General features: G+C 35.8%; 1 protein-coding gene across 8 annotated transcripts in view; it reads left to right on the top strand.

The window, feature by feature from the left end:
* Positions 1–21,561, top strand: part of DGKI (diacylglycerol kinase iota) — a 260,970-nt gene that overhangs the window by 212,458 nt on the left and 26,951 nt on the right. For all 8 annotated transcript variants that reach the window (XM_039344770.1, XM_039344773.1, XM_039344772.1 and 5 more), the window contains one exon: positions 428–453. In XM_039344770.1, the coding sequence (XP_039200704.1) occupies positions 428–453 (26 nt within the window). The remainder of the gene's footprint in view (positions 1–427; positions 454–21,561) is intronic.

The raw sequence follows: 21,561 nt of genomic DNA, 5'->3' as shown, positions 1-21,561 counted from the left end.
CTAACAACGTGTGTTTGTGTGTGTGTGTGTGTGTGTGTGTGCATGTGTGCGTGCATGCTTGAATACACTGAGGGCAAAGTAGCCAGCAGGATGTTATACTACTTCTGATCTTCATTTGCAAGTTTTATTATTAGTTCAAAATGAAGAATGGGCCAAGGTTTTGCTAATGCTGCTAACAAGATATGTTTGTTAGGATAAAATGAGCAATGTTGAAAAGTGTCTCTCTAGGACCTAAATGTCCTGATTTAAGAGGTTTAAGGTGGCAGCTTATGTGATTTGTGTCCTACATTTTTACAGCTTGCCATCCCACCCCATTTCACCTTGCAGATACTTCTACAGAAATTCCAACAAGAGCACTAAAGCCTTTTTTTAAAAAAAAACTAAAGAAACCAAAGAATGAAGCTCCTTGTTCTTTCTTTTCTTGTAGGTCTCCTGTTTCTTCAGAAGATCAAGGTAAGATTCCATTTTGTGAATTCCTCCACTAATCTTAAAATTGATTTTGATGAGAAGAGGGCAGTAAAGTTGTACCTGAAAAAAATTTGCAGTGGAGAAATGAGTAAAATTTGATATAGACATGGAGATAGCTCCACTGTCATTTCATTAAATATATACCGTATCTTCTATCCGATTTTGCAGAAAAGCCATGAGTGGGCTTCAGTTCTATCACAAATCTAGTTCAATAAACTTGCTTTTTGCTTCAGTAACAACGTTTGGAATATAACTTTAGTTATTCATGACTATTAAGCCCCATGGTCTATAGAGAAAAATGAGATGATAATAATGATTGTGAGCACTTATACAGCATTTTACAAGGTTTATTCCCATTCTCAGTCATCTCTATGATGCTTCACAAGTTAGTGGCTATCTGAACAGGATGGTTAGAAAATTTTGAAAAATGAGATAATAAAAGCCCAGTCTAGCACAATACCAACAAAGAGGAAAAATAACAGCTCTCAAAAGAAACCAGCATGGCTGCATAAAGAACTCTCTGACAAATTGAAAGATAAAATGGACAAGTATAGAAAGTGGAAAGAGGGGCACATAAGTCAGAATATCAGCAAATAGTCCGAGCCTCCAAAGATGAAGTGAGGAAAGCCAAGGCTCAAAATGAACTAAAGCTTGTGACCAAAGTCAAAAATAACAAAAAAGCTTCTTTCGACATGTAAAAAACAAGAAAAAAGTGAAGACAATGATTGGTCCATTGATGGGTGAAAGTGGCAAGAAGATGACAAGCAACAGGGAGAAAGCAGAACTATTTAACTCGTTTTTGCATCTGCCTTTACACAAAGGGAAAAAACAGACCAACCTATCAAAAATAGTGCCATAAAAAACAGAATAGAAACACAAATTAAGATAGGCAAGAAAATGGTAAGTAAGCACCTGTCCAGCCTAGACGAGTTCAAATCGCCAGGACCAGATGGATTACATACACCCCAAGGTTCTCAAGGAACTGGCAGATGTGATCTCAGAATCACTGAACCATATTTGTCAAAGATCCTGGAGTACAGGGGAACTACCAGAGGACTGGAAAAGAGCTGATGTAGTTCCCATCTACAAAAAAGGAAAACAAATGGACCCAGGAAATTACAGACCTATCAGCCTGACCTCAATACCTGGGAAGATCCTGGAAAAGATAATCATACAACGAATCAACGAACACCTAGAGGCAAACAAAGTCATTACTAAAAGCCAACATGGGTTTGTCAAAAATAGATCATGCCAGACAAATCTTATTGCATTCTTTGACCAACTGACAAAATTAGTGGATCAGAGGAATGCTGTGGATATAATTTACTTGGACTTCAGTAAGGCATTTGATAAAGTAGATCACAACCTACTACTTGATAAGATAAAAAAATGTGGGGTAGAAAGCACCACCACCAGATGGATCCGTAGCTGGCTGACTGGCCGTACTCAGCGTGTGGTCCTCAATGGAACCACATCTACATGGAGGGAAGTGTGTAGTGGGGTGCCCCAGGGCTCTGTTCTGGGCCCAGTGCTCTTCAACATCTATATCAACAATTTGGACAAGGGGATAGATGGGGAACTAATCAAATTTGCAGATGACACCAAGCTGGCAGGAATAGCCAACATTCCAGAAGACAGGCTTAAAATACAGAAGGATCTGGACAGAGTTGAACACTGAGCACTATCTAACAAAATGAAATTCAATGGTGAAAAAAGCAAGGTTCTACATTTAGGCAAGAAAAACCAAATGCACAGGTATAGTATAGGGGGTACCTTGCTCAATAGTAGTAACTTTGAGAGGGACCTCAGAGTCCTAGTGGACAATCACTTAAATATGAGCCAGCAGTGTGCTGCAGCTGCCAAAAAGGACAACACAGTGCTAGGCTGCATTAACAGAGGGATAGAATCAAGATCATGTGAAGTGTTAATACCACTTTACAATGCCTTGGTAAGGCCACACTTGGAATATTGCATCCAGTTTTGGTCACTGCGATGTAAAAAAGATGTTGAGACTCTAGAAAGAGTACAGAGAAGAGCAACAAAGATGATTAGGGGACTGGAGACTAAAGCATGTAAGGAATAGTTGCTGGAATTGGGAATGTTTAGTTTAATGAAGAGAAAGATGAGGGGGGACATGATAGAAGTGTTCCAATATCTCAGGGGCTGCCACAAAGAAGAGGGAGTCAAGCTATTCTCCAAGGTGCCTGAAGGCAGGACAAGAAGCAACAGGTGGAAACTAATCAAGGAGAGAAGCAATCTAGAACTAAAGAGAAACTTCCTGACAGTTAGAACAATTAACCAGTGGAACAATCTGCCTCCAGAAGCAGTGAATGCTCCAACACTGGAGGTTTTTAAGAAGAGACTGGACAGTCATTTGTCTGAAATGGTATAGGGTTTCCTGCCTGAGCAGGGGGTTGGACTACATGACCTCCAAAATCCTTTCCAACTTTATTATTATTATTATGGATCAACGCACAGTCAGCCAGATGTTCAGACTGGATTTGGCATTTTGTCTACCTTTCGAGTCCTTACCCAGGACCTGGGATAGGCAGATGTGGATGTTTGATGGTATTACAGATATCGTCGCAGGATGGAAGCAGTTCCTAATAAGGCCGCCTTTTGCAATTGACTAATAGCGAATTTGTCAATGCCAACGGTGTTCAAGTGGTGCTCCAGTTGTTTTGGGATTGCACCTAAGGAGCCTATTACTATTGGTACTACCTTTGCTTGCTTTTGCCACAGTCTTTCTATTTCTATTTGTAGGTCTTTGTATTTTGTTATCTTCTCCAGTTCTTTCTCTTCTATTCTGCTTTCTCCAGGCACTGCCACGTCCACTATCCAGACTTTTTTGTCTTTCTTATCGACAATTGTTAAGTCTGGGGTGTTATGTTGCAGGTGCTTGTCTGTTTGAATTCTGAAGTCCAGAGCAGTTTAATTTTTTCATATTCTATGACTTTCTCTATTTTATGATCCCACCAGTTTTTGCTTACAGGCAAATGATATTTTTTGCAGATCTTCCAATGCACCATTGTTGCTACTTTGTCATGCCTCTGCTTGTAATCAGTCTGTGCAATCTTCTTGCAACAGCTTACCAAGTGGTCCACTGTTTCTTCAGCTTCTTTGCACAGGCAGCACTTACTGTCTGTTGCTGTCTTCTCAATTTTGACTTTGTATGCATTTGTCCTTAAGGCTTGGTCTTGTGCAGCCAGAATTAGTCCCTCGGTCTCTTTCTTCAATTTTCCTGCTCTTAGCCATTGCCAGGTTTTATTGTTATCTGCTTTCCCATCTATTTTTTTCATGTATTGGCCATGTAGTGCTTTGTCTTCCCATGCCTCTATTCTGTTCTTCATTTGGTCTTTCTTGTAGGCAGTTTGGTCTCTCCAGTAGTTAGTAAGCCTTCCTGATATACTAATTTCAGTGCATCTTCATCATTGTTCTTCAGATATTCTTCCAAAGCCATTTTTTCTTATTCAACCATCTGATGTACTTGTAGCATTCCACGCCCACCTATTTGCCTTGGTAGATAAGTCTATCAATGTCACTGCGTGGATGAAGGGCATGATTCATTGTCATTATTTTTCTGGTCTGCCTATCCATTGCTTTTAGTTCTGCTTGAGTCCAGTCCACTATTCCAGCTGTGTACCTAATGACTGGGATTGCCCAGTGTTGATTGCCTTTATGGTATTTCCTCCATTGAGTTTGGATTTTAAGATCTTCTTCACTCTCTTGATGTATTCACCTCTAATCTTTTTCTTGACTTCAATGTGCTTGATGTTGTCAGCTTGAAGGATACCCAAGTATTTGTAGTACTCTTCCTCATCCAAACTCTTAATGTTATTTTCGTGGGGCATCTTGATTCCTTCAGTTTTCATTATTTTTCCTTGTTTGATAGTAAGTGTGGCACATTTGTCCAAGCCAAACTCCATTACAATATCGTGGCTATATATACGGACAGTGTTGAGCAGCGATTCTATTTCAGATGATGTTTTTCCATACAGCTTCAGATCATCCATTTAAAGGAGGTGGGATAGTCTAGCAGATGTTTTTGATGTTTGATAGCCATGTCCTGAGTTATTCAGTATTGTTGACAGAGGAAACAGTGCAATAACAAATAGTAATGGTGATAATGAATCTCCTTGGAATATCCCTTTCTTGATATTAACCTCTCCCAGCTTCTCACCATTGATCTGCAACTGTGTCTTCCATTGTGCCATCTATCTTTGCACAAATTTTCTGATGTTTCTACTGACTCCTGTTATTTCAAGGCACTTGATTATCCAATCATGTGGCAGAGAGTCAAATGCCTTTTTGTAGTCAATCCATGCAACATTCAGGTTGGTCTTCCTTCTCTTGCAGTTTTCCAAGATCATTTTGTCTATTAGGAGTTGATCTTTTGTTCCTCTGCTGTTGGGGCGTTTTCCTTTCTGCTCAGGTGGAAAGAGATTGTTTTCAACTAGATGCTGGTGCACTGCATCAGCTACTACACCAGTTAGTAATTGGAAAGTTGTTGGTAAGCAGGTAATTGGCCTGTAGTTACCTGGTGTTGCCCCTTTTGCTGGATTTTTCATTATTAGGTAGGTTTTCCCAGTTGTTAGCCACTTTTCAATTTCTCCTCCTTGTAGTATATTGTTGAACTGCTTGGAAATGAGTGGGTGTATAACAGATGTTTCAACCAAAACCCATGCAGTTCATCTTCACCTGGTGCTGACCAATTTTTGATTTTCCTTGCTCTTTTTTCTACCATTTTTGTTGTTATTACTAGTTCTTTCATTTCAACTTCTGTTTTATTTCCATCCACCTCTTTTAACCAAGCCGCATCCGTGTTGTATTTCTTTGGGTTATCCCATATCTGCTTCCAGAACTGCACTGTTTCTTCCTTGTCAGGTACTGACTGATTCCTTGCAGTTTCTCCATTGATGGATTGGTAGAAACATTTCTGATTGGATTGAAATTGGAGGTTCTGCCTATAGTTTGCAATTCGAGCTTCATATCTACTGATTTTCCTGGCTACAGCTGTTATTTGTTGCTTTATTATTTCCAGTGCTTCCTTGATCTTCCTTGTTTCTAAGTGGTAGTTCTTGATTAGGTATTCTTTGGTCTTCTTGTTCTTCAGCTTCTTTTCTTTCATCTGTTCTAGCTTGCTTGCATGTGATCTTAACTTGCTGATCTTATTTTCTAGTCTAACCTTCCATTTTTCTGGTGCACTGTTTGTTTGTTTTTCTTTTTTGTTGATTTTGCATCCCAGGTATTCTGTTATAACTGCAGCTGTGCTGTACATTAGTTGGTTTGTTTCTTGCAGTGAATTGGTGCTTATACTTGATATTGCAGTATTTGCATCTTTTAATGCTTGTGCTAGCTGTTTCTTTGGAACAAGCTTCAATGCAGGCAGCCTTATTCTGTTGTTTTTGTGCTGTTCTAGATGCTCAGTTATTCTTTGTTTCAATTCTTTTATTTCTTTAGTTAGAGGGTTTTGTTCTTCCTGAGGTAGAGGTGCCTGGTTTCCAAATGAGAACAGTTGTATATCTCTGCTAGATTCCTTCACTGCCAACTCCCCCTGGTTTGCCTCTACATTCTGAATTACTTCTGGTAATGCTTTGATTTCTTTGCCCTGGGTAAACCTTTGCAGTTCGTCCAATTCTGTTTCTGTGAATACTTTATTTCGTGTTATAAATCGGTGTTGATCTGCTAGTCTCTGTTCTGTTATTTCTGATTCTGGATGTTGTTCTTTCCAGAACTGGTGCATTTGTTTTAGATATCCACTTCTTGTTGGACTTGATCTGTAGTAACAGATCATTATTTCTTTGTTTTCCATCACTGTGTATTATGATGATGATGATGATGATGATGATGATGATCAGAATATTGGGACCCGCCTAAAACTATCTTACCAGTTCCTGGAATTACAAGATACAAGGCCTTTGAAATGTGATTTTACAATGTTAAGAGGGTGCACACTGTTCTCTTCCACCTTTTCACTGTTGAGTGATACATTTATTTTATTAGATCCTTGCCAAAACCTTGCTTTCCATGCTTCAGAGGAAACATTACATTGTCTCAGATACACAGCTTGTCCATGGACATTGATTTATTGGTTGATATTACAGGATTTCCTTACCTTATGTTATTGCTCCCTCATTTGATCTATTAATTGAGTGTCAGATGACAGATAAAGTACATCCTAGTGCAGCTTCTTGATTTTAACCCTCAAAACTGTCCCTATGATCTATTTTTCTTTTCTCCTTTCACTATTTTCTTCCTTTGCACAAACTGCTCTCATGTTCCATTTAACCACCTGTGCCACTATGACAAGGGACCTGCACTACAGCTTGATCAATATCCTTAACCAGTGCAGAACTATAAAAGCAATTTATGAGCTTACTTTGAAAGGAAGAATCAAAGCCATAGCCACGTATCATACTAAGGACATTAAAAGCTTCTGCTTAATGATGGTGAAATAGCTGGTCGAGGAAACTCACTACAGTAGCATAGAAGAGTGCACTTAAACGGCAAGAGCAAGAATTAGATCTCTCTTTCTGATGTCAGAATATTTTTAGTACTGATGCTTTAAAAATGGTAGTTTTCAGGAGAATAATTTATACCAGCATAGCCGTGCCTCAAGGTATTATGTAAGCTACTTGATGGCCTTCACTAAGGGATACTTTACCTGACCACTGTACCAGACTGACTCCTGCCCTATTATTTTAAGGGTCCCACTCCAGCAAATCTTCAGAAATATTCTGCTGTATTAATATTCCTCTGCTGTTTGTCTGGTATTTTGGCAACTGCTTAAAACAAAGTGATTTTTTCCAAGCACGAATCTCACAGATACCGTATTTTCTGGCGTATAAGACGACTCAGCGTATAAGATGACCCCCGACTTCGGAGAAGATTTGCATGGTTTAGAAAGTCATCTTATACGCCGGAAAATATGGTAATTTTGCTCTAGCAAGTTTTACAGAGACAAAACCATAAGAGTTACAAATCTACCAGCAACTGAATTTTTGCCATTTAGAACCAATATATCCCCATGTACAATTTCTTTCTAGATAGCCTTCCAGGGATCTAGCAAGGATCTAGGTCTTTTCATTGATAATGGAGAAGCTTGTAGTTGGCTGTTTATATCTCTTTCCTGAATCTTCAGTCAGTCTGGGCACTGACTGTTGCATGTTCCTCCCAATCCTAACTATGCATGTGGCTGAGTTTTGGAGATGATTCACCTTACTACCTTTTCATATTTTCATATTCATATCTTCCTGCACTTAGAAATTATACTGTGTACTATGAACATATCAGATGGCAGTTATTATAACTCCATGCCTTAAACTGTTCCACTTAAAGCTGAATTAGACTGCATTACTGCATGTGTTTAAGCAGTCTGAAGGAGTAATTTAATGAAATTTGGTTTTTATTGAATAACATTTGCTGTTTGATGTTGTACATGATTTATTGAATATGCTGGACTGAAGTTGGCTTCTAATTACTGTCATTTTTAAAAGTCTTTTATAATCTGCTCTTTTAGATATGTATTTATTTTACTTTCTGTTTTGGAAGACTTCTTGAAAGTATTTGAGTAAAAAAGATTAACAACCCTTTTTTTTACATTTTATATAGCTATTTCACTAACCATTTGTCTTGATTCAAGGTGAAACTACAAGTTACGTTGAAGAGGAAGGATAGATCTAAGCAGCTGGGGTTTTTTTGTTTTGTTTTACTTGAATCCGAAGTTAAAACACTTGATATGACAAGCTTTTATGATTTCTTCTCCTCAACCTTACTGGATGTTGTTGCTGCTCCTTGAATAAAATAATGACTGTAGGTCATCACAACAGTACTAATAATTGTTTTCTTAACATTTTAAAAACTCTACCTGAAGCCTCTATAATGGACTGAACCAGTATTTCTTCCCCCTTTCCCACTTTTAAAAATTATGGAGGTGCCTAAAGGAATTTTTATTTTTATTTTGCTTATCTATATTTAGCACTTTAAAAATTAAAAATTGATAATTCTTTGCTACTACAATTGTTTGATGATATTTTAATACTGGTTTTTTTTAACCTAAACTGGCAATAATTTGAATTTTGTGGATCATTGGGAGAGTCTTAGGGGATCTCCAAGTGTCCTAAGACCACACTTTTAGAAACAAGACTAGGCTGTTATGAGCTGGACAATGTTATTTATTTTCACTAAAGATGCTAAGGAATTAAACACAAGTCACAGGATTTAACATTAAGTTATTACTAAGATATTGTCTCTTTATAGTTTTTACCTGACCATGTTAATCCCTTGTCCTCTTTTAAAGTAATCTGCTCAAGAAGCACTATCTCTGCATGTTTTTATCATAACATTTTATGAACATTTGTAAAAACATTAGTTGAATTGGTTCCTGTGATTAGCAAGATAAACAGTTTCAACCATTTACTGTTTTAATATTACAACTTATATTCTTTAATGTTCCCCTTTTCTGCAGTCTATAGCTGGCAAATGTTACTTTGTTATATCAAGCCATAGCAGTAACTTGCTTAGCCCTGTATAATCTGCAATGCAGGTCTTTCTTTCTGCAGTTAATTCAAGTCAACACTTAATTCTTCCTAAGTGTGCCAGTGACAAAAGGGGGAGGATAAAATTCCTGCATTGATTGCAATTCCTATGGGGTCTTTGCTGACAAAAAAACAAGGGGGGGGGGGAACACTCTACATGACTTGAAACTGCATGTGGTATTCTGAACAGTGACTGAGGAGTTACTTAGCCTGAGCTAGCAGAAAAACTTCAAACTTCTGACTCCCAGCTGCCAGCAGTTTGGCAGTTCAAATCTCACCGGCTTAAGGTTGACTCGGCCTTCCATCCAAGTCAACCTTAAGTCAGTAAAATAAGGACCCAGATTGTTGGGCGCAATATGCTGACTCTGTAAATTGCTTAGAGAGGGTTGCAAAGCACTGTGAAGTGGTATATAAGTCTAAGGGCTATTGCTAATAGGGAAGACTACAATATATTGCTTCAGGCTCTGTAGTTTGGGGAGGAATGGCTCAGGGTCACAAACATCACTATAAATACTCTAAAAAAATGGTTGATCTCCCTGAAATATGAGCCACAGTTACTTTTTCATTTTTATGCCTCCATGCTTTGGTTGATAATTCTAAGAGTATGTTAATATATGGCATGCATAGAACCTACTTTGGGTGAATGTGTGTAAAGGAAAAAAGGGGGAGTGGGCAGAGATATCTAAACCAACCAAATTTCTTTTTTTAAATAGTAATTTTATTAAAGATAACATTTTGAAACAATAAAAACTAATGCAAACTAAAGAAAATGAAAAGAAAAGAAGGCAAATCAAGAAATAAATAGAAAAAATATAAAAGAAAGAAAAAATAAAAATATAGTAAAGAAAAAGAAATATATAAAAAATTGACTTCACACATCACCACAAGTATAATCTGCTTTAATAATTATGATTGCTTCTTCCCATATCTCATTTCTTACCTATAACAATGTATCTATTTAAACCTTGATCAAATAAGGCAACTTTATATCCCCTCCTTTTATGTCTAACAATCTTCATCTTTATTTCTTTCAAATAATGCCTTACAATTTGATTTTTTTTTTCATTTTTTTGTTTGCCTCTTCTCATAAAATTCTTCAAAGCTTTAACAAGCCTCTTTTGTAAATCCATTATAGGAAAATTTTCCAGGTGATTCTCTTGGTTTGCTATTTGTATATCCCTTTTAATTATTAAGACATTGGTTGGTTTCTTTTGTATCTCCAGGGTAACATCTTTTTTATGTCATTCTTACAGCCTCTCATTTTTAAATGCATTTCAAATAAGCCATTTCAAGTAATATTGTTCTTTTTCCATGGCATTTTTAAACATATTTTAACTATAGAGGCAGACTGTCTTAAAATTAAGTTTTTGGTTCATTGTTCAAAAATATCCTTTAATATGTCCAATTTTAAGTATTTTACTTCATTCTATATTCGTAAGTCAAGTTTGACTTGACTTCACTTCTCTTTTAATTTCTCTTTTAACTTTGTAATCTTCAGTTCCTTCTAGTTCCCTTTGGTTTTTGAAGTCTATGCTTTTTTTAAGAATTAAAAAAAAAATCCTCACAGGAAGGATTCTTTATAATTGCCAGGTCAAGCCCAAAAAATAATGTAAGCAAAGAATGTGCTGGAAGGAAATTTAATATTTCACTCTGGTAAGTCCACAGTAGAATGAATGCTAACTAGTACAGAATCTAGCTAATATTTATCCATCCATCCATCCACCCACCCATCCACCCATAGAAGGAACAGATAACAATTGTGTTTAATTTCACACATTTTAGAAAGTAGTTCAGAAACAGCAGACATTATTGAGATAGATGAATTTGTAATCTAATTTAGTACATTAGATTAGGTTGATTTCATGCAGTTGACATTGAATTGGTGCTGCTTGAAACATAAAACATTTTTAGCTTAAATTTTGGAATTTAGATGAAAAGAGGTTACTGATTAAACTGAACCTTTCTTTTAAAATTCATTGGTTTGAAAAGGAATAGATTGTTCCATACAACTTTAATTGAAAAGTCAATAAACTTTGGGAACATAACATGGAAACCATTCAAACAGCAACAAAATTATGTTTCTAAATGTGTTCCCTTGTGGAAGCTGAATGAGCACCAGGAGAAATTTCTGCCCACAGCTTTCCATTTTGATTAATTAAACACTTTGAAAAGAAAAAGGTCATATATATTCTCTTTGGAAAGAACATTGAGAGCTCCCTTTGGGGATTAAATTGCTTGAGATGAGCCTCTGAGCTTTCAGTTCCTTTCTTACTTCCTCAGAGTAGGAAAGAGCTAAAATGGCCCAGAAGTTATTTTGCTTGTAGGAGGCCACAATAAATTACAACTCTGGCTTTTTTACTCTTAGATCCAAATTACATGCATGTTTAGAATATCTCATTCTTCATATTCTGTGCCAAATTCAAGCTGTATACAGATGCCTAAACTCCTTATAGATGATAAAGTCATCATGACCTAACTCAGTTACCTATGGTGACTCTTATTAATCTTTTCAAACTCATTTTGTATGTTTCACATCAGTACTCATTTTTTATTCTCCCCTTCTTAGGGGAGAAAGTGTTTTTTATTCTTTATTCCCGTGTTCTCTCTGTTTTTCACCCAGTTCCATTCATGTGTCGTAAATTACAGTAAAGCAGAACAGTGCTGCTAGTGCAACTATAGCAGGTCACAATTCAGCCCCAACCCATAAGCTTTGGACATGAAAGATACTGAGGAAGTCGTTGGAAAGACAATATTTTGTCATTGCTAACATTTTGTGCAGTTGCAGAAATTGTTGTTGGATCTACTACAGGAGATGATCTCAAACTAAGACAAAAGTGCTTAGAGATTGCATCCCTTGGAAAATCTCAAGAAAATAGGAAATAAATAGTAAAAACTACTTTTCTATCTCAGTTTTGAATGCTGTCTATAGATGGATTTATTAACTGCCTCATCTACTGAACCTCTGGAAATTCAAAATGCACCTGCTGATTGAGTTCAACATTTCATAAAACTAAAATTTGGTTTATTTTAAGTTGTTGGATAAATACAACATGTCAGCATTGACAAATTACACTAAGATACAGCTAAGAAAATACTTTAGGGCTTATATGTGTGAATCTAACAGGTTAAATGTAGAGTGCCTTCAAAATTAAAGTACATTTAGTTTGGTGACTCCATTTATGCTTAGTGCTTAGTCATTTTGTGCTATAGTTTTCTGCTTAAAAAGCTATATATATGCTTGGGTTCTCATTCTCAGTAACACGTCTTAATTTCCACATAGATTGCATACATACTTTATATAACATTCATTCAAGATAAAACAAATGCCAATGTTGATGGAGTAAATGAAAAGAAATTTCACTGACTTATTGCCTTAAAACTGAAATATCCTCATAATAAAATAGCTAGAAGTCCATTACCTTGTGAGTTGTTGAAAGAACCAGCTTTAAATTTAAGCAGCTTTAAATTTCAAGGCAAACTCCCTTGATTTGCAGTTTCTGGAACAATATACATGTTGGAATATTATTATAGTTTAGATTTCAGATTTTTCTAAATACTCTCACACAATTCTTGATAAAGGCAAACTCCCTTGATTTACAGTTTCTGGAACAATATACATATTGGAATATTATTATAGTTTAGATTTCAGATTTTTCTAAGTGCTCTCACACAATTCTTGATTAAAAATATGTTTTAACTTTTTAGGATAAAATACATTTAGAAAATATAGAGAAATACACTAGAAATACCATTCAGATGCATTTTAATACAATGTTGGGCAATTTTTATGACTTTTACAAAAAGCAAATATAAAAATAAAACAGAATGGACTAATAGATGAAGGTAGCTAAAATCAGCCTGCTCCATCCATCCCTGTATGTCCTGAACAAAGGATGAGAGGGAGTCACATATATAAACAGTGCATTTTTATGTTTCCATTATAACTTTGTCATTGAAAGAATTGTTTGATCTTTGAATACAAATTAGGTAAAGAGATTTCTATTTCTTTTTCATGTTATCCATCTTGAATACCTCATTAGTTGAAAGATGGGATAGAAATGCAATGAGCAAACAATTAGAATCAAAAAGGTTAAAAAGCCTTTAAATTAAGAAAAGGGTGGACTCTGGTTATTGAGGTATATATATTCTGAATGAGTAAGAGAGTGTGCACTTAAGCATGGAAATCTGAAACTGTATAAGTTTTATCCTAAACATTTATTTTAAAGTATGTTTTTGCTTCATTGTTTTTCTCTCACCAATGTAACATTTTTTCAGAGAAATATATAGAGTCTATGAGGCTCTATATTCTTCTCTCTGCTTTCAAATTCACATCATTATCTTCCTCAGCTTGACATCTTTAAGAAGTGCTAGAAAAAGGTATTTGCACAAAGCTATATTTCCACTCCCTAATTCCTTCCGAGTATTTTGAAGTTGGTTAGGATTGTCTTCTCTTCTTTCAACTTTGGGATGCTAAAGAGGCTGGGAAAGCTCTGAGCCAACCTGGATTGTCTTTAGTGAACCAGTAGCAAATCAATCATTCAGTAAGCATTCTTCTTGATGACTGAATTATGTCAACTCCTGAAATAACAAAAATCACATTATTCATGTCCATTTGGAAAGAAGAAAAAACATACTCTGCCCATACATTCTGCATGCATCTATCCATTTTGTAGGCATCTTGAACGAAGAACTATCTGGCTGTCATTCTTCCTGTAAATATAATCCCATTTAAATGGTGATGATGGCATGAACCCATAGTTTGACCACTACAGTTTTTCTTAATAGTTGCATCCATAGTTGTATGTTGTAGTATGAGACCTTACATGTGTATGCAAATTGCAGGAGGGAAGGGCTTGTTTGAACCCTTAGACTGAAAGAAAGTTGAGTCATGATTTTGGTACATGCATCTTATGCAAGGAGACAAAATCAAATGTAGTTGTTTTGGTTCTATAATTCAAATGTAGAAATTATGAAATGGATTAGATGGATTAAGATCAGGATGCCTGTGAAGTCTGCTAGAGTTCTCCAATGCCAAGCCATCTGCTCCATGAAGCTTCTATATTGCACAAAACATATACTTTCTGATCGATGCTATACCACATCTAAGACAAGAACATTGCTTTGATTTTTCAAGACAACCTCATGTGGACAACCTGATATGAACACAGTGGCATGGATTAAATACCAGATCAGTTCAAGGGCCATGTTTGAAGGAGATCCTATAGCTTCTGAAATTCTTAGTCAGTCATAGCAGATTAGGAATTCACAGCACTGTGATCCAAGATATAGCAAAGCAGCACACATACAAAGAAAAGAGGACAAGAAAGAGACAAAATAGATCTGCAAAGTTTTCTTATTATTTTAAAATATAAAGTATATTTCAGTTTCTTTTGTATTCTGTTTTCATGTAAATTATCAAATATATTTTTAATAAGAAGCTATATCATTGATATAGCTGGTTTCAAATATAGTTTCATATTTGAGATGACAGATAAAGTTGGGCATAGTGCCCAGATTAGACTGGAACCCTGTATTTATTTAACTGGGAATAAATCCAATTTAGTTTAATGGAGTTTATTTCTGAGAAGACATGTGTTGCATTTCATAGTTAAACCATTATTGAATTTTTAATTTTCCCATTCTGCCTTGGTAATGGTCATCTAATTGAAAATATAAACCAGTGTTTTACTCTATCCCATATTTATTTCATGTGCTTTCATTGAAGAACTCTACAAGAAGAAAGAAAAATATTCCATTTATCAGCCCTAGAAGAACACTGCTTTCTTCAAAGAATAAAAATGCAATTTGATTTACTGTCAGAAACAATGTCTTATATTCAGAGATTATAAATTGTCATCCCCCAAATTGACACTTCTATTATCAATTTAATTATGATGAATATTAATAGCTAACAGCTTTAAGAACAATTCTTAATCATGTCAATTATAAAACATTAATACAATTTTAAATTTAATTTGGGTCTTGCTATCATTTTTTTTCTTGTTACTTACCACATGGGTAATTTTTAGGTAGTCACTAGTTGGTTTTAAAGGCAAATTCTGGCAAAGCTTAAAATGCATCTAGAACCTAAGCTTTAATGTTGAAGAAGACTCCTGAGAATATCATGGGTGGCCAAGAAAAGAAACAAATGGATTATCAAAGAAATCAACCCAGGTTTCTCACTTGACCAGCCCAAATTATAACCTACTTTGAACACATTATGTGATGACCTCTCTGAAGTAGTCCATAATTTTGGGAAAAAAGAAGACAACTAGCAGCAAGATGAATGGATTGAATTACAGATGCACTGTTGGAAGACCTAAAGGGCTAGGTAATGGAGAAAATCTATCTGTGTGATCATTAAGAGCTGACATCAACTTGCTGGCACACAATCAATCTCAATTAATGAAACTAAAGAAATAAATGTGGGTATGTCTAGTCTCATGAAGAGAAGAACTAGGGTGATATGATAACAGTGTTCCAATATTTGAGGGGCTTCTACAAAGATGAGGGGGTCAAACTATTTTCCAAAGCACCAAAAGGCAAGACAAGAAACAATAGTTGGAAACTAACCAAGGAGAAAAACAACCTAGAACTAAGTTTCCTAACAGTGAGACCAATAACCAATGGAATAGCTTGTTTTCAGAAGTTTTGGTTGATCCATCACAGAAGGCTTTCAAAAACAGACTGGACAACTGTTTTTCTGAAATTATATAGTAGGGGGTTGGACTAGAGGACCTCCAAAGTCTCTTCCAATTCTATTATACTATGTTCTATGTTCTAAAAGTGATTAAATATGCTGGGACATTAGAATGTGTAGTATGATATAAATCTATACCGATAAGTTACTTCCTTTTCATATACGTTTTCCTTTTTGCAGTTTTTTCCCCTTCTTTCTATTCCATTTTCAAGACTTCCTCAATATCTAGGATTTGAAGTACAAGGACCAGCAGTAGGAAGGGAGTTATGAGAACAATATATCTATTTATCTATATAGCTATGCTTCCCCACGCCTTCATTTTTAAACTGAAGGAATTATTTACCCATCTCTCTCTTTCTTTTAGAAAAGCTGAGACTTTGAATAAATACTTCAGAGGAAGCAAACAATGATTTAAGCTAACATACAAACTAATGTGAGGAATCTTGGAATGCTAAAGCAATTGTAGTTTAGGAAATACTTGGAAAAAAATAATAATGTGTGTATGTTAATAAACGTTTTTGCATGAGGTAGCAGCTAGCTGACATCCTTTGGACTGATCAGGTCTGGTTAAGACTTGATTGTGAGGCTTTGCATTCCATTTTGCTTATAAGATTGAGAATGTCAAAATAGTATTTTTATATTAAAATGCAGATACAGCAAATTTCTATTCCACCTTAGATGAAATATTTATAAACCTTCTTGAAACAATAACTGTTATCATGCATAATTTGGCAGTAGTTACTACATTTTTAAAAAGTGGTTTTCCATATTAAGAGTCTTCCTCACAAAGACACTTTGATAGATAGATACTTGGATTGCTTCCAGTTAAACATAGGGGTAATAAAATGATGTAATAATATAATGGCAAATGTATAGAAAAGCTTTCTCATTCAGCAAATAAGCCATGTTAAACTGGTCCTTCAAAACTCTAGAATGCACTGCTTAAAAATGCACATCTTTTGAGCACTGCTTCATAGTAAACAATATGTATTATTTGCATCCAACATTTGTTACTGTTATAGTGACAGGTACATAACAGAAAGTCTGTTTGTTCATAAGGATGGTTTACTAATGGCTTGCAGGAGGACATTCAAGGCAAAAAGAAAAAAAAAAGATTTGAAGATGTAAAGAACACAGGTTGCTACTTTCGTATTCTGGGACTACCAAATAAGAAAATGGAAATCTATTGATATTCTTGCCAGTTCAGGAAAAAGCATTGCCAGTGGAGTGTTTTCACCAGTTAGCTGTATAGAAAGAAGACTTAGATCTGCATTTCTGTCAATCTTGAGATGGGAATGCGGAGAAAGTTCATCAAGAGCAAATTCACTTTACCTTATCAAAGAGCAATAAAGCATTTCTATTTCTTACTATGAATGCTGATCCAAGAAAAAATCTAGGGAACAATTATTTTATTTCAGTGTTTGTCAAATGGAATAATACTTTGAGACATCTTCAAGGCCCAAGGATACTTTATGGCATGATAAAACATGCGCATAATTCATGTTTGATATTGTGCAGTAGTAACATTTGTCATCCTCTGAATAAATACATTTTTAAAATCTGTCTTTTATTCATAATTGCACATTGGGAACATCAGCCAATTTCTTTCCCTAGAGCTTAGCCAAAATGAAACTGCTTATGTCCTTTGTTTGCATCAAACAAGGGGTGCACAGGTAAAAGAGGGTTATTGTAAATAAAAGAGGACTACCAAGCAACAGACGTTTGGCAATTTGCTGCAGAAAATTGGAAAATAATAACTAAAGTTTTACTGGGTACAGTCAGCAAGAAGTCTGGGGTAACACAAAGTTCAGATTTCATGTTTGGATAGCTGTTCTGCTGGAATTTGCAGAAACAGGATAGAAAGAATGTAGAGAAGAGGAACAAAAATCATTAGGGGACTGAAAGTTAAAACAAGAATGGTTGCTGGAATTGGGTATGTCTAGTTTAATGAAAAGAAGAACTAGGGGTTACATGATAGTGGTCTTCCAATATCTCAGGGGTTGCCACGAAGAAGAGGGAATCAACCTATTCTCCAAAGCACCTGAAGGCAGGACAAGAAGTAATGGATGGAAACTAATCAAGGAGAGAAGCAAGAGAAGTGCACACCCTCTGCATGCCCAAAAATATCCTATAAATGGCTTTGCTCCAACTATGAAGAAGTGACATTAAAAATCTGCAGAAAAGTTGTATGCACTAAAAGCATTTAAAACAAAAACAGAGGATAGATTGTGTGATGAAGTCCCATGACAGATTGGAAGTAAGCCACTATGAAGGTCCAGTCCAATCCCTGCAATTGGACCATAGGAAACTTCCTACTGCCAGGAATTTTTGTTTCTACTTCATCCTTATGTCGTACTTTATCCTTAACAATTTCTGCCATGTCAGCCAAAATTATTTATTGCTGATCAGATTTTTTTGAGTTCTTATATTTGGGCCATAATAGGAGGTTAAAAAGGGGGTGGGTTACAGCTACCACCAAAAAGGGCTGAAATTCACTGGGCACAACACCTATAATTGAGAGGTAGAGGCTGATGACAACTATCTTCTTTTCTCTTAAGAAAATACTCTGGAATGGGGTTGCCCATGTTTGCTGGCTACAGGAGCAGGGCTATGTATCATTGGGATCACAAGGCCAATATTTTAAGCTGATGGAGGACCTGTGATAAGCTCAGCAAAGGCTAATAGACCTATTTTACCATGTTCTTTAAAAAAAACATTAAAAAAACCTGTCAACATTTGGCAGCATGGTTTTGGAGGGGGCTGAAACATGCAAAATCTGATCTGAGTTCTTTTCTGCCCTTTACACTGATGGAAGACTTCTGGTAGACAAGGAGAGTTGTGTGATTTCAAAATGTAAGCATATTTCAAATGGGATTAGACAAATCCAGTAGTTGTCTATTACAACTGGTTTATCACTTTGAGAATAAGAAGTAATCTAACTTAATGCCAGCTTCTGAGATGAAAGAGGGTGATTAGCCTACTGACCAGCTTTTCAGCTTCATGGTCACATCTATTTGACTTAAACTAGCAATCCCTAATACTGATTTTGTGTCTCTTTACCCTTTAAATTATCTAGAGATACAAAGTTTTTTAAAAATGTAGGTGAAACTGCCCTTACGCTTTGTAATGGATAACAGATGTTTTGGTTTACATTACTTAGTGTGCTTTTTAGTGTCCATGTTGATTTTAAAATAACCATTTTACTTGACGAAATGATCTGATTTGTAATGATTTGTAATTAGAGGATGGGTTATTCAGGAAAAGATGGTGGAACTATATATAGAATCTAATGTACAAGAAAACATTTTCTTATTTACTAAAGACTAATGTGCATTTGCAGTGTTTTTAGCTGTTAAAAATCTAAACATCTCATGTAGTAGTATCTGTCTCTCAATTAAAATGGCTGCTGAATGTTTTTCAAAATTGCTGCATATATTGGAAATAATAATAATAATAATAATAATAATAATAATAATAATAATAAAGTTGGAAGGGACTTCCGGTGGATTTTGCGCGCGCGATGGCGGCTACTTTGTAGCCGTCTCTCCTGGGTAAGTGTAAGAACCGCTATGAACAGCAGACACCAGCTGTTCAGCGGTTCAAAATCCCCCTCCCGGGCAAAGGGGGGGGGTAGAGAGTGTCTGAATAGTGGTAGAGCCTCTTTTGCACCCCCCAAGTTTTTTTTGGGGGGGTGAAAGGAGTGCTCCCACGGAGTTCAGACTTGTCTCCGCTTCCCAGCTGTTTTTGTCCTCAGGGACAAAACGAGCCGTTGCAAACACCTCCGTGCTTAAAGAGAACTGGTGAGTTTTTTTTTATAAACGGACAGAGCTGAGTAGAGGATTTAGTTTTTGCTTTCTTTGATTTATTTGGATTTTAAGTTTTAAGACTTGCTTCTATTTTTATTCTCTCTTTTTATTTTTTTTTTCTTTGTTGAAAGGGAAAGTAAAATGGCGATCGGCAAATCTCTCGGTGTTTTTTTTTTTTGAAGTTAGAATGCTGACCGGCAGGCTTTTTGGTGTTTCTTTTTCTTTCCTTTTCCTTTCCCTTTTTATTTTCTTATGATTGGAATGGTTGTTTTTGGTATCTCTAAGTATTTTTTTTTTGGAACAGACTTTTTCTATTTAATTATTATTATTTTTTTTTCTTCTCCCTTCTTTTTATTGTAATGACTCTTTTTTGAAGGACTTTTTTCTGTTTAATTTTTTGCAATTTTTAAGAAGGAGTAAAGCTTTTTTTAATTCTTTTTCTCTTCCTTTTTTTTTTCTTTTCCCTTTTTTCTTTTTATTATAATGACCTTCTTTGGAGGGAGTTATGATTTTTGAAGGAATTTTTATAATTTTTTAAGAAGGGCTAAAGGTTTTTCTTTAAGATGGCTCCAAAGCGTCCAGGGATTTCTACAGCTTCTAAATCAACAGTTTCACCCTCTTCTGGGGGTCAGCTAATAACTATGAAGGATTTGCAAAACATGATGGGAGATGTTATAATTCAAATTAGGGCAGAAATGAAAAAGATTTTAGAGGAAAATAATAAGATCTTGAGACAAGATTTTGTTTTGGCTTTAGAAGGAGTTGCTTCTGTTCTTGAAAAGGTGAACTCCCATGTGGAAGAGGTAGCTGAAAAAGTGGACATAATGGAGGGGAAAATTGAAAGTATGGAAAAAGAAATGGAAAATGAGATTCTTATGCTTCAATATGGACAAATGGAATATGCCTTAAGAATCAGAGGCCTGGAAGAGTCTTTGCAAGAAGATTTGAAAGAAATGGTTGCAAAGGACTTTGCATTGATTTTGAATAAAGAAAAAGAGGGAATACTTAGTGAAATTGAAAAATTATTTAGGGTTAACTCTGTGGTGGCAGCACAGAAGAATCTGCCAAGAGATGTGGTAATTTACTTTGGTAAAAGATCCTTACGCAATCAAATTGTGCAAGCCTATTATAAGAAGAGATTTCAAATTGCTTCACAAGATGTCATAATTTTTAAGGAGATCCCATCTAAAATTTTAAGAAGAAGAAAGGAGTTTGCTTTTCTAGTAAATGAACTTAAAAAGAGAAAAATTCTATTCAGATGGGATATTCCGACTGGAATGGTGGTGAACTACCTGGGGACATGTCATAGACTTAATACTGTTTCTCAAGCAAAAGATTTTTATACTTCGGTCCTGGGGGTATGTGCATCGCCATCTATTAGGTCTCAACAAGTCCAGATTGAGGAGCAGAAGACAACTTGTGTAGCACATAACTCCAAAGAAAAGCAGCAACAGAAGAAGGTTAAGGAAGTTTCATATTCAGCGGTCTCTGAATCTCTGGGAGATGTTGGACTTACAAAGTCTTTGGAGCAATCTTCAAGGGTGGCTCTGGGAGAAGTTAGACCTACAAAGTCTTTGGAGCAATCTTCAAGGGTGGAATTGCTGCCTGAAATCGAAATTGGGAAATTTCAGCTTGAGGGGCACCAACAAGAGAGGAACGGGCAGAGGATAACTTGTACAACTTACAACTGTGAAGATCAACACAAGGAGGAATTCACTGAGGAAGTTTTACAGGTATCGGTCCCTGAGACTTGTGCAACATATAAATGTAAAGAAAAAGTAACATATAAATGTAAAGAGAAAGACCAACAGAAGAAGGAGGTTGAGGAAGTTTCACAGGTACTGATTCCTGAGCTGGTGGGTCAACCAGGACTTACAAACTCTTTGGAGTGATCTTCAAGGGCAGAATTCCACGCATTTTTTTCGATGCTTGCGGGCAAGAGAGATCGATATGGATTGTGCTTATAGTAGATGCAACTGGCTATTAGACAGAAGATTATGGATATTGAATGAAAATTTTAGATAAGAAGTTTGTGTTTATAGTGGGTGCA

This window comes from Crotalus tigris, unplaced genomic scaffold (genome assembly GCF_016545835.1).
Source record: "Crotalus tigris isolate CLP2741 ecotype Arizona unplaced genomic scaffold, ASM1654583v1 scf7180000017937.1871474, whole genome shotgun sequence".
NCBI lineage: Eukaryota > Metazoa > Chordata > Lepidosauria > Squamata > Viperidae > Crotalus > Crotalus tigris.
The sequence above is the reverse complement of the archived record's forward strand: the minus strand, read 5'-3'. Positions and strand labels throughout refer to the sequence as shown.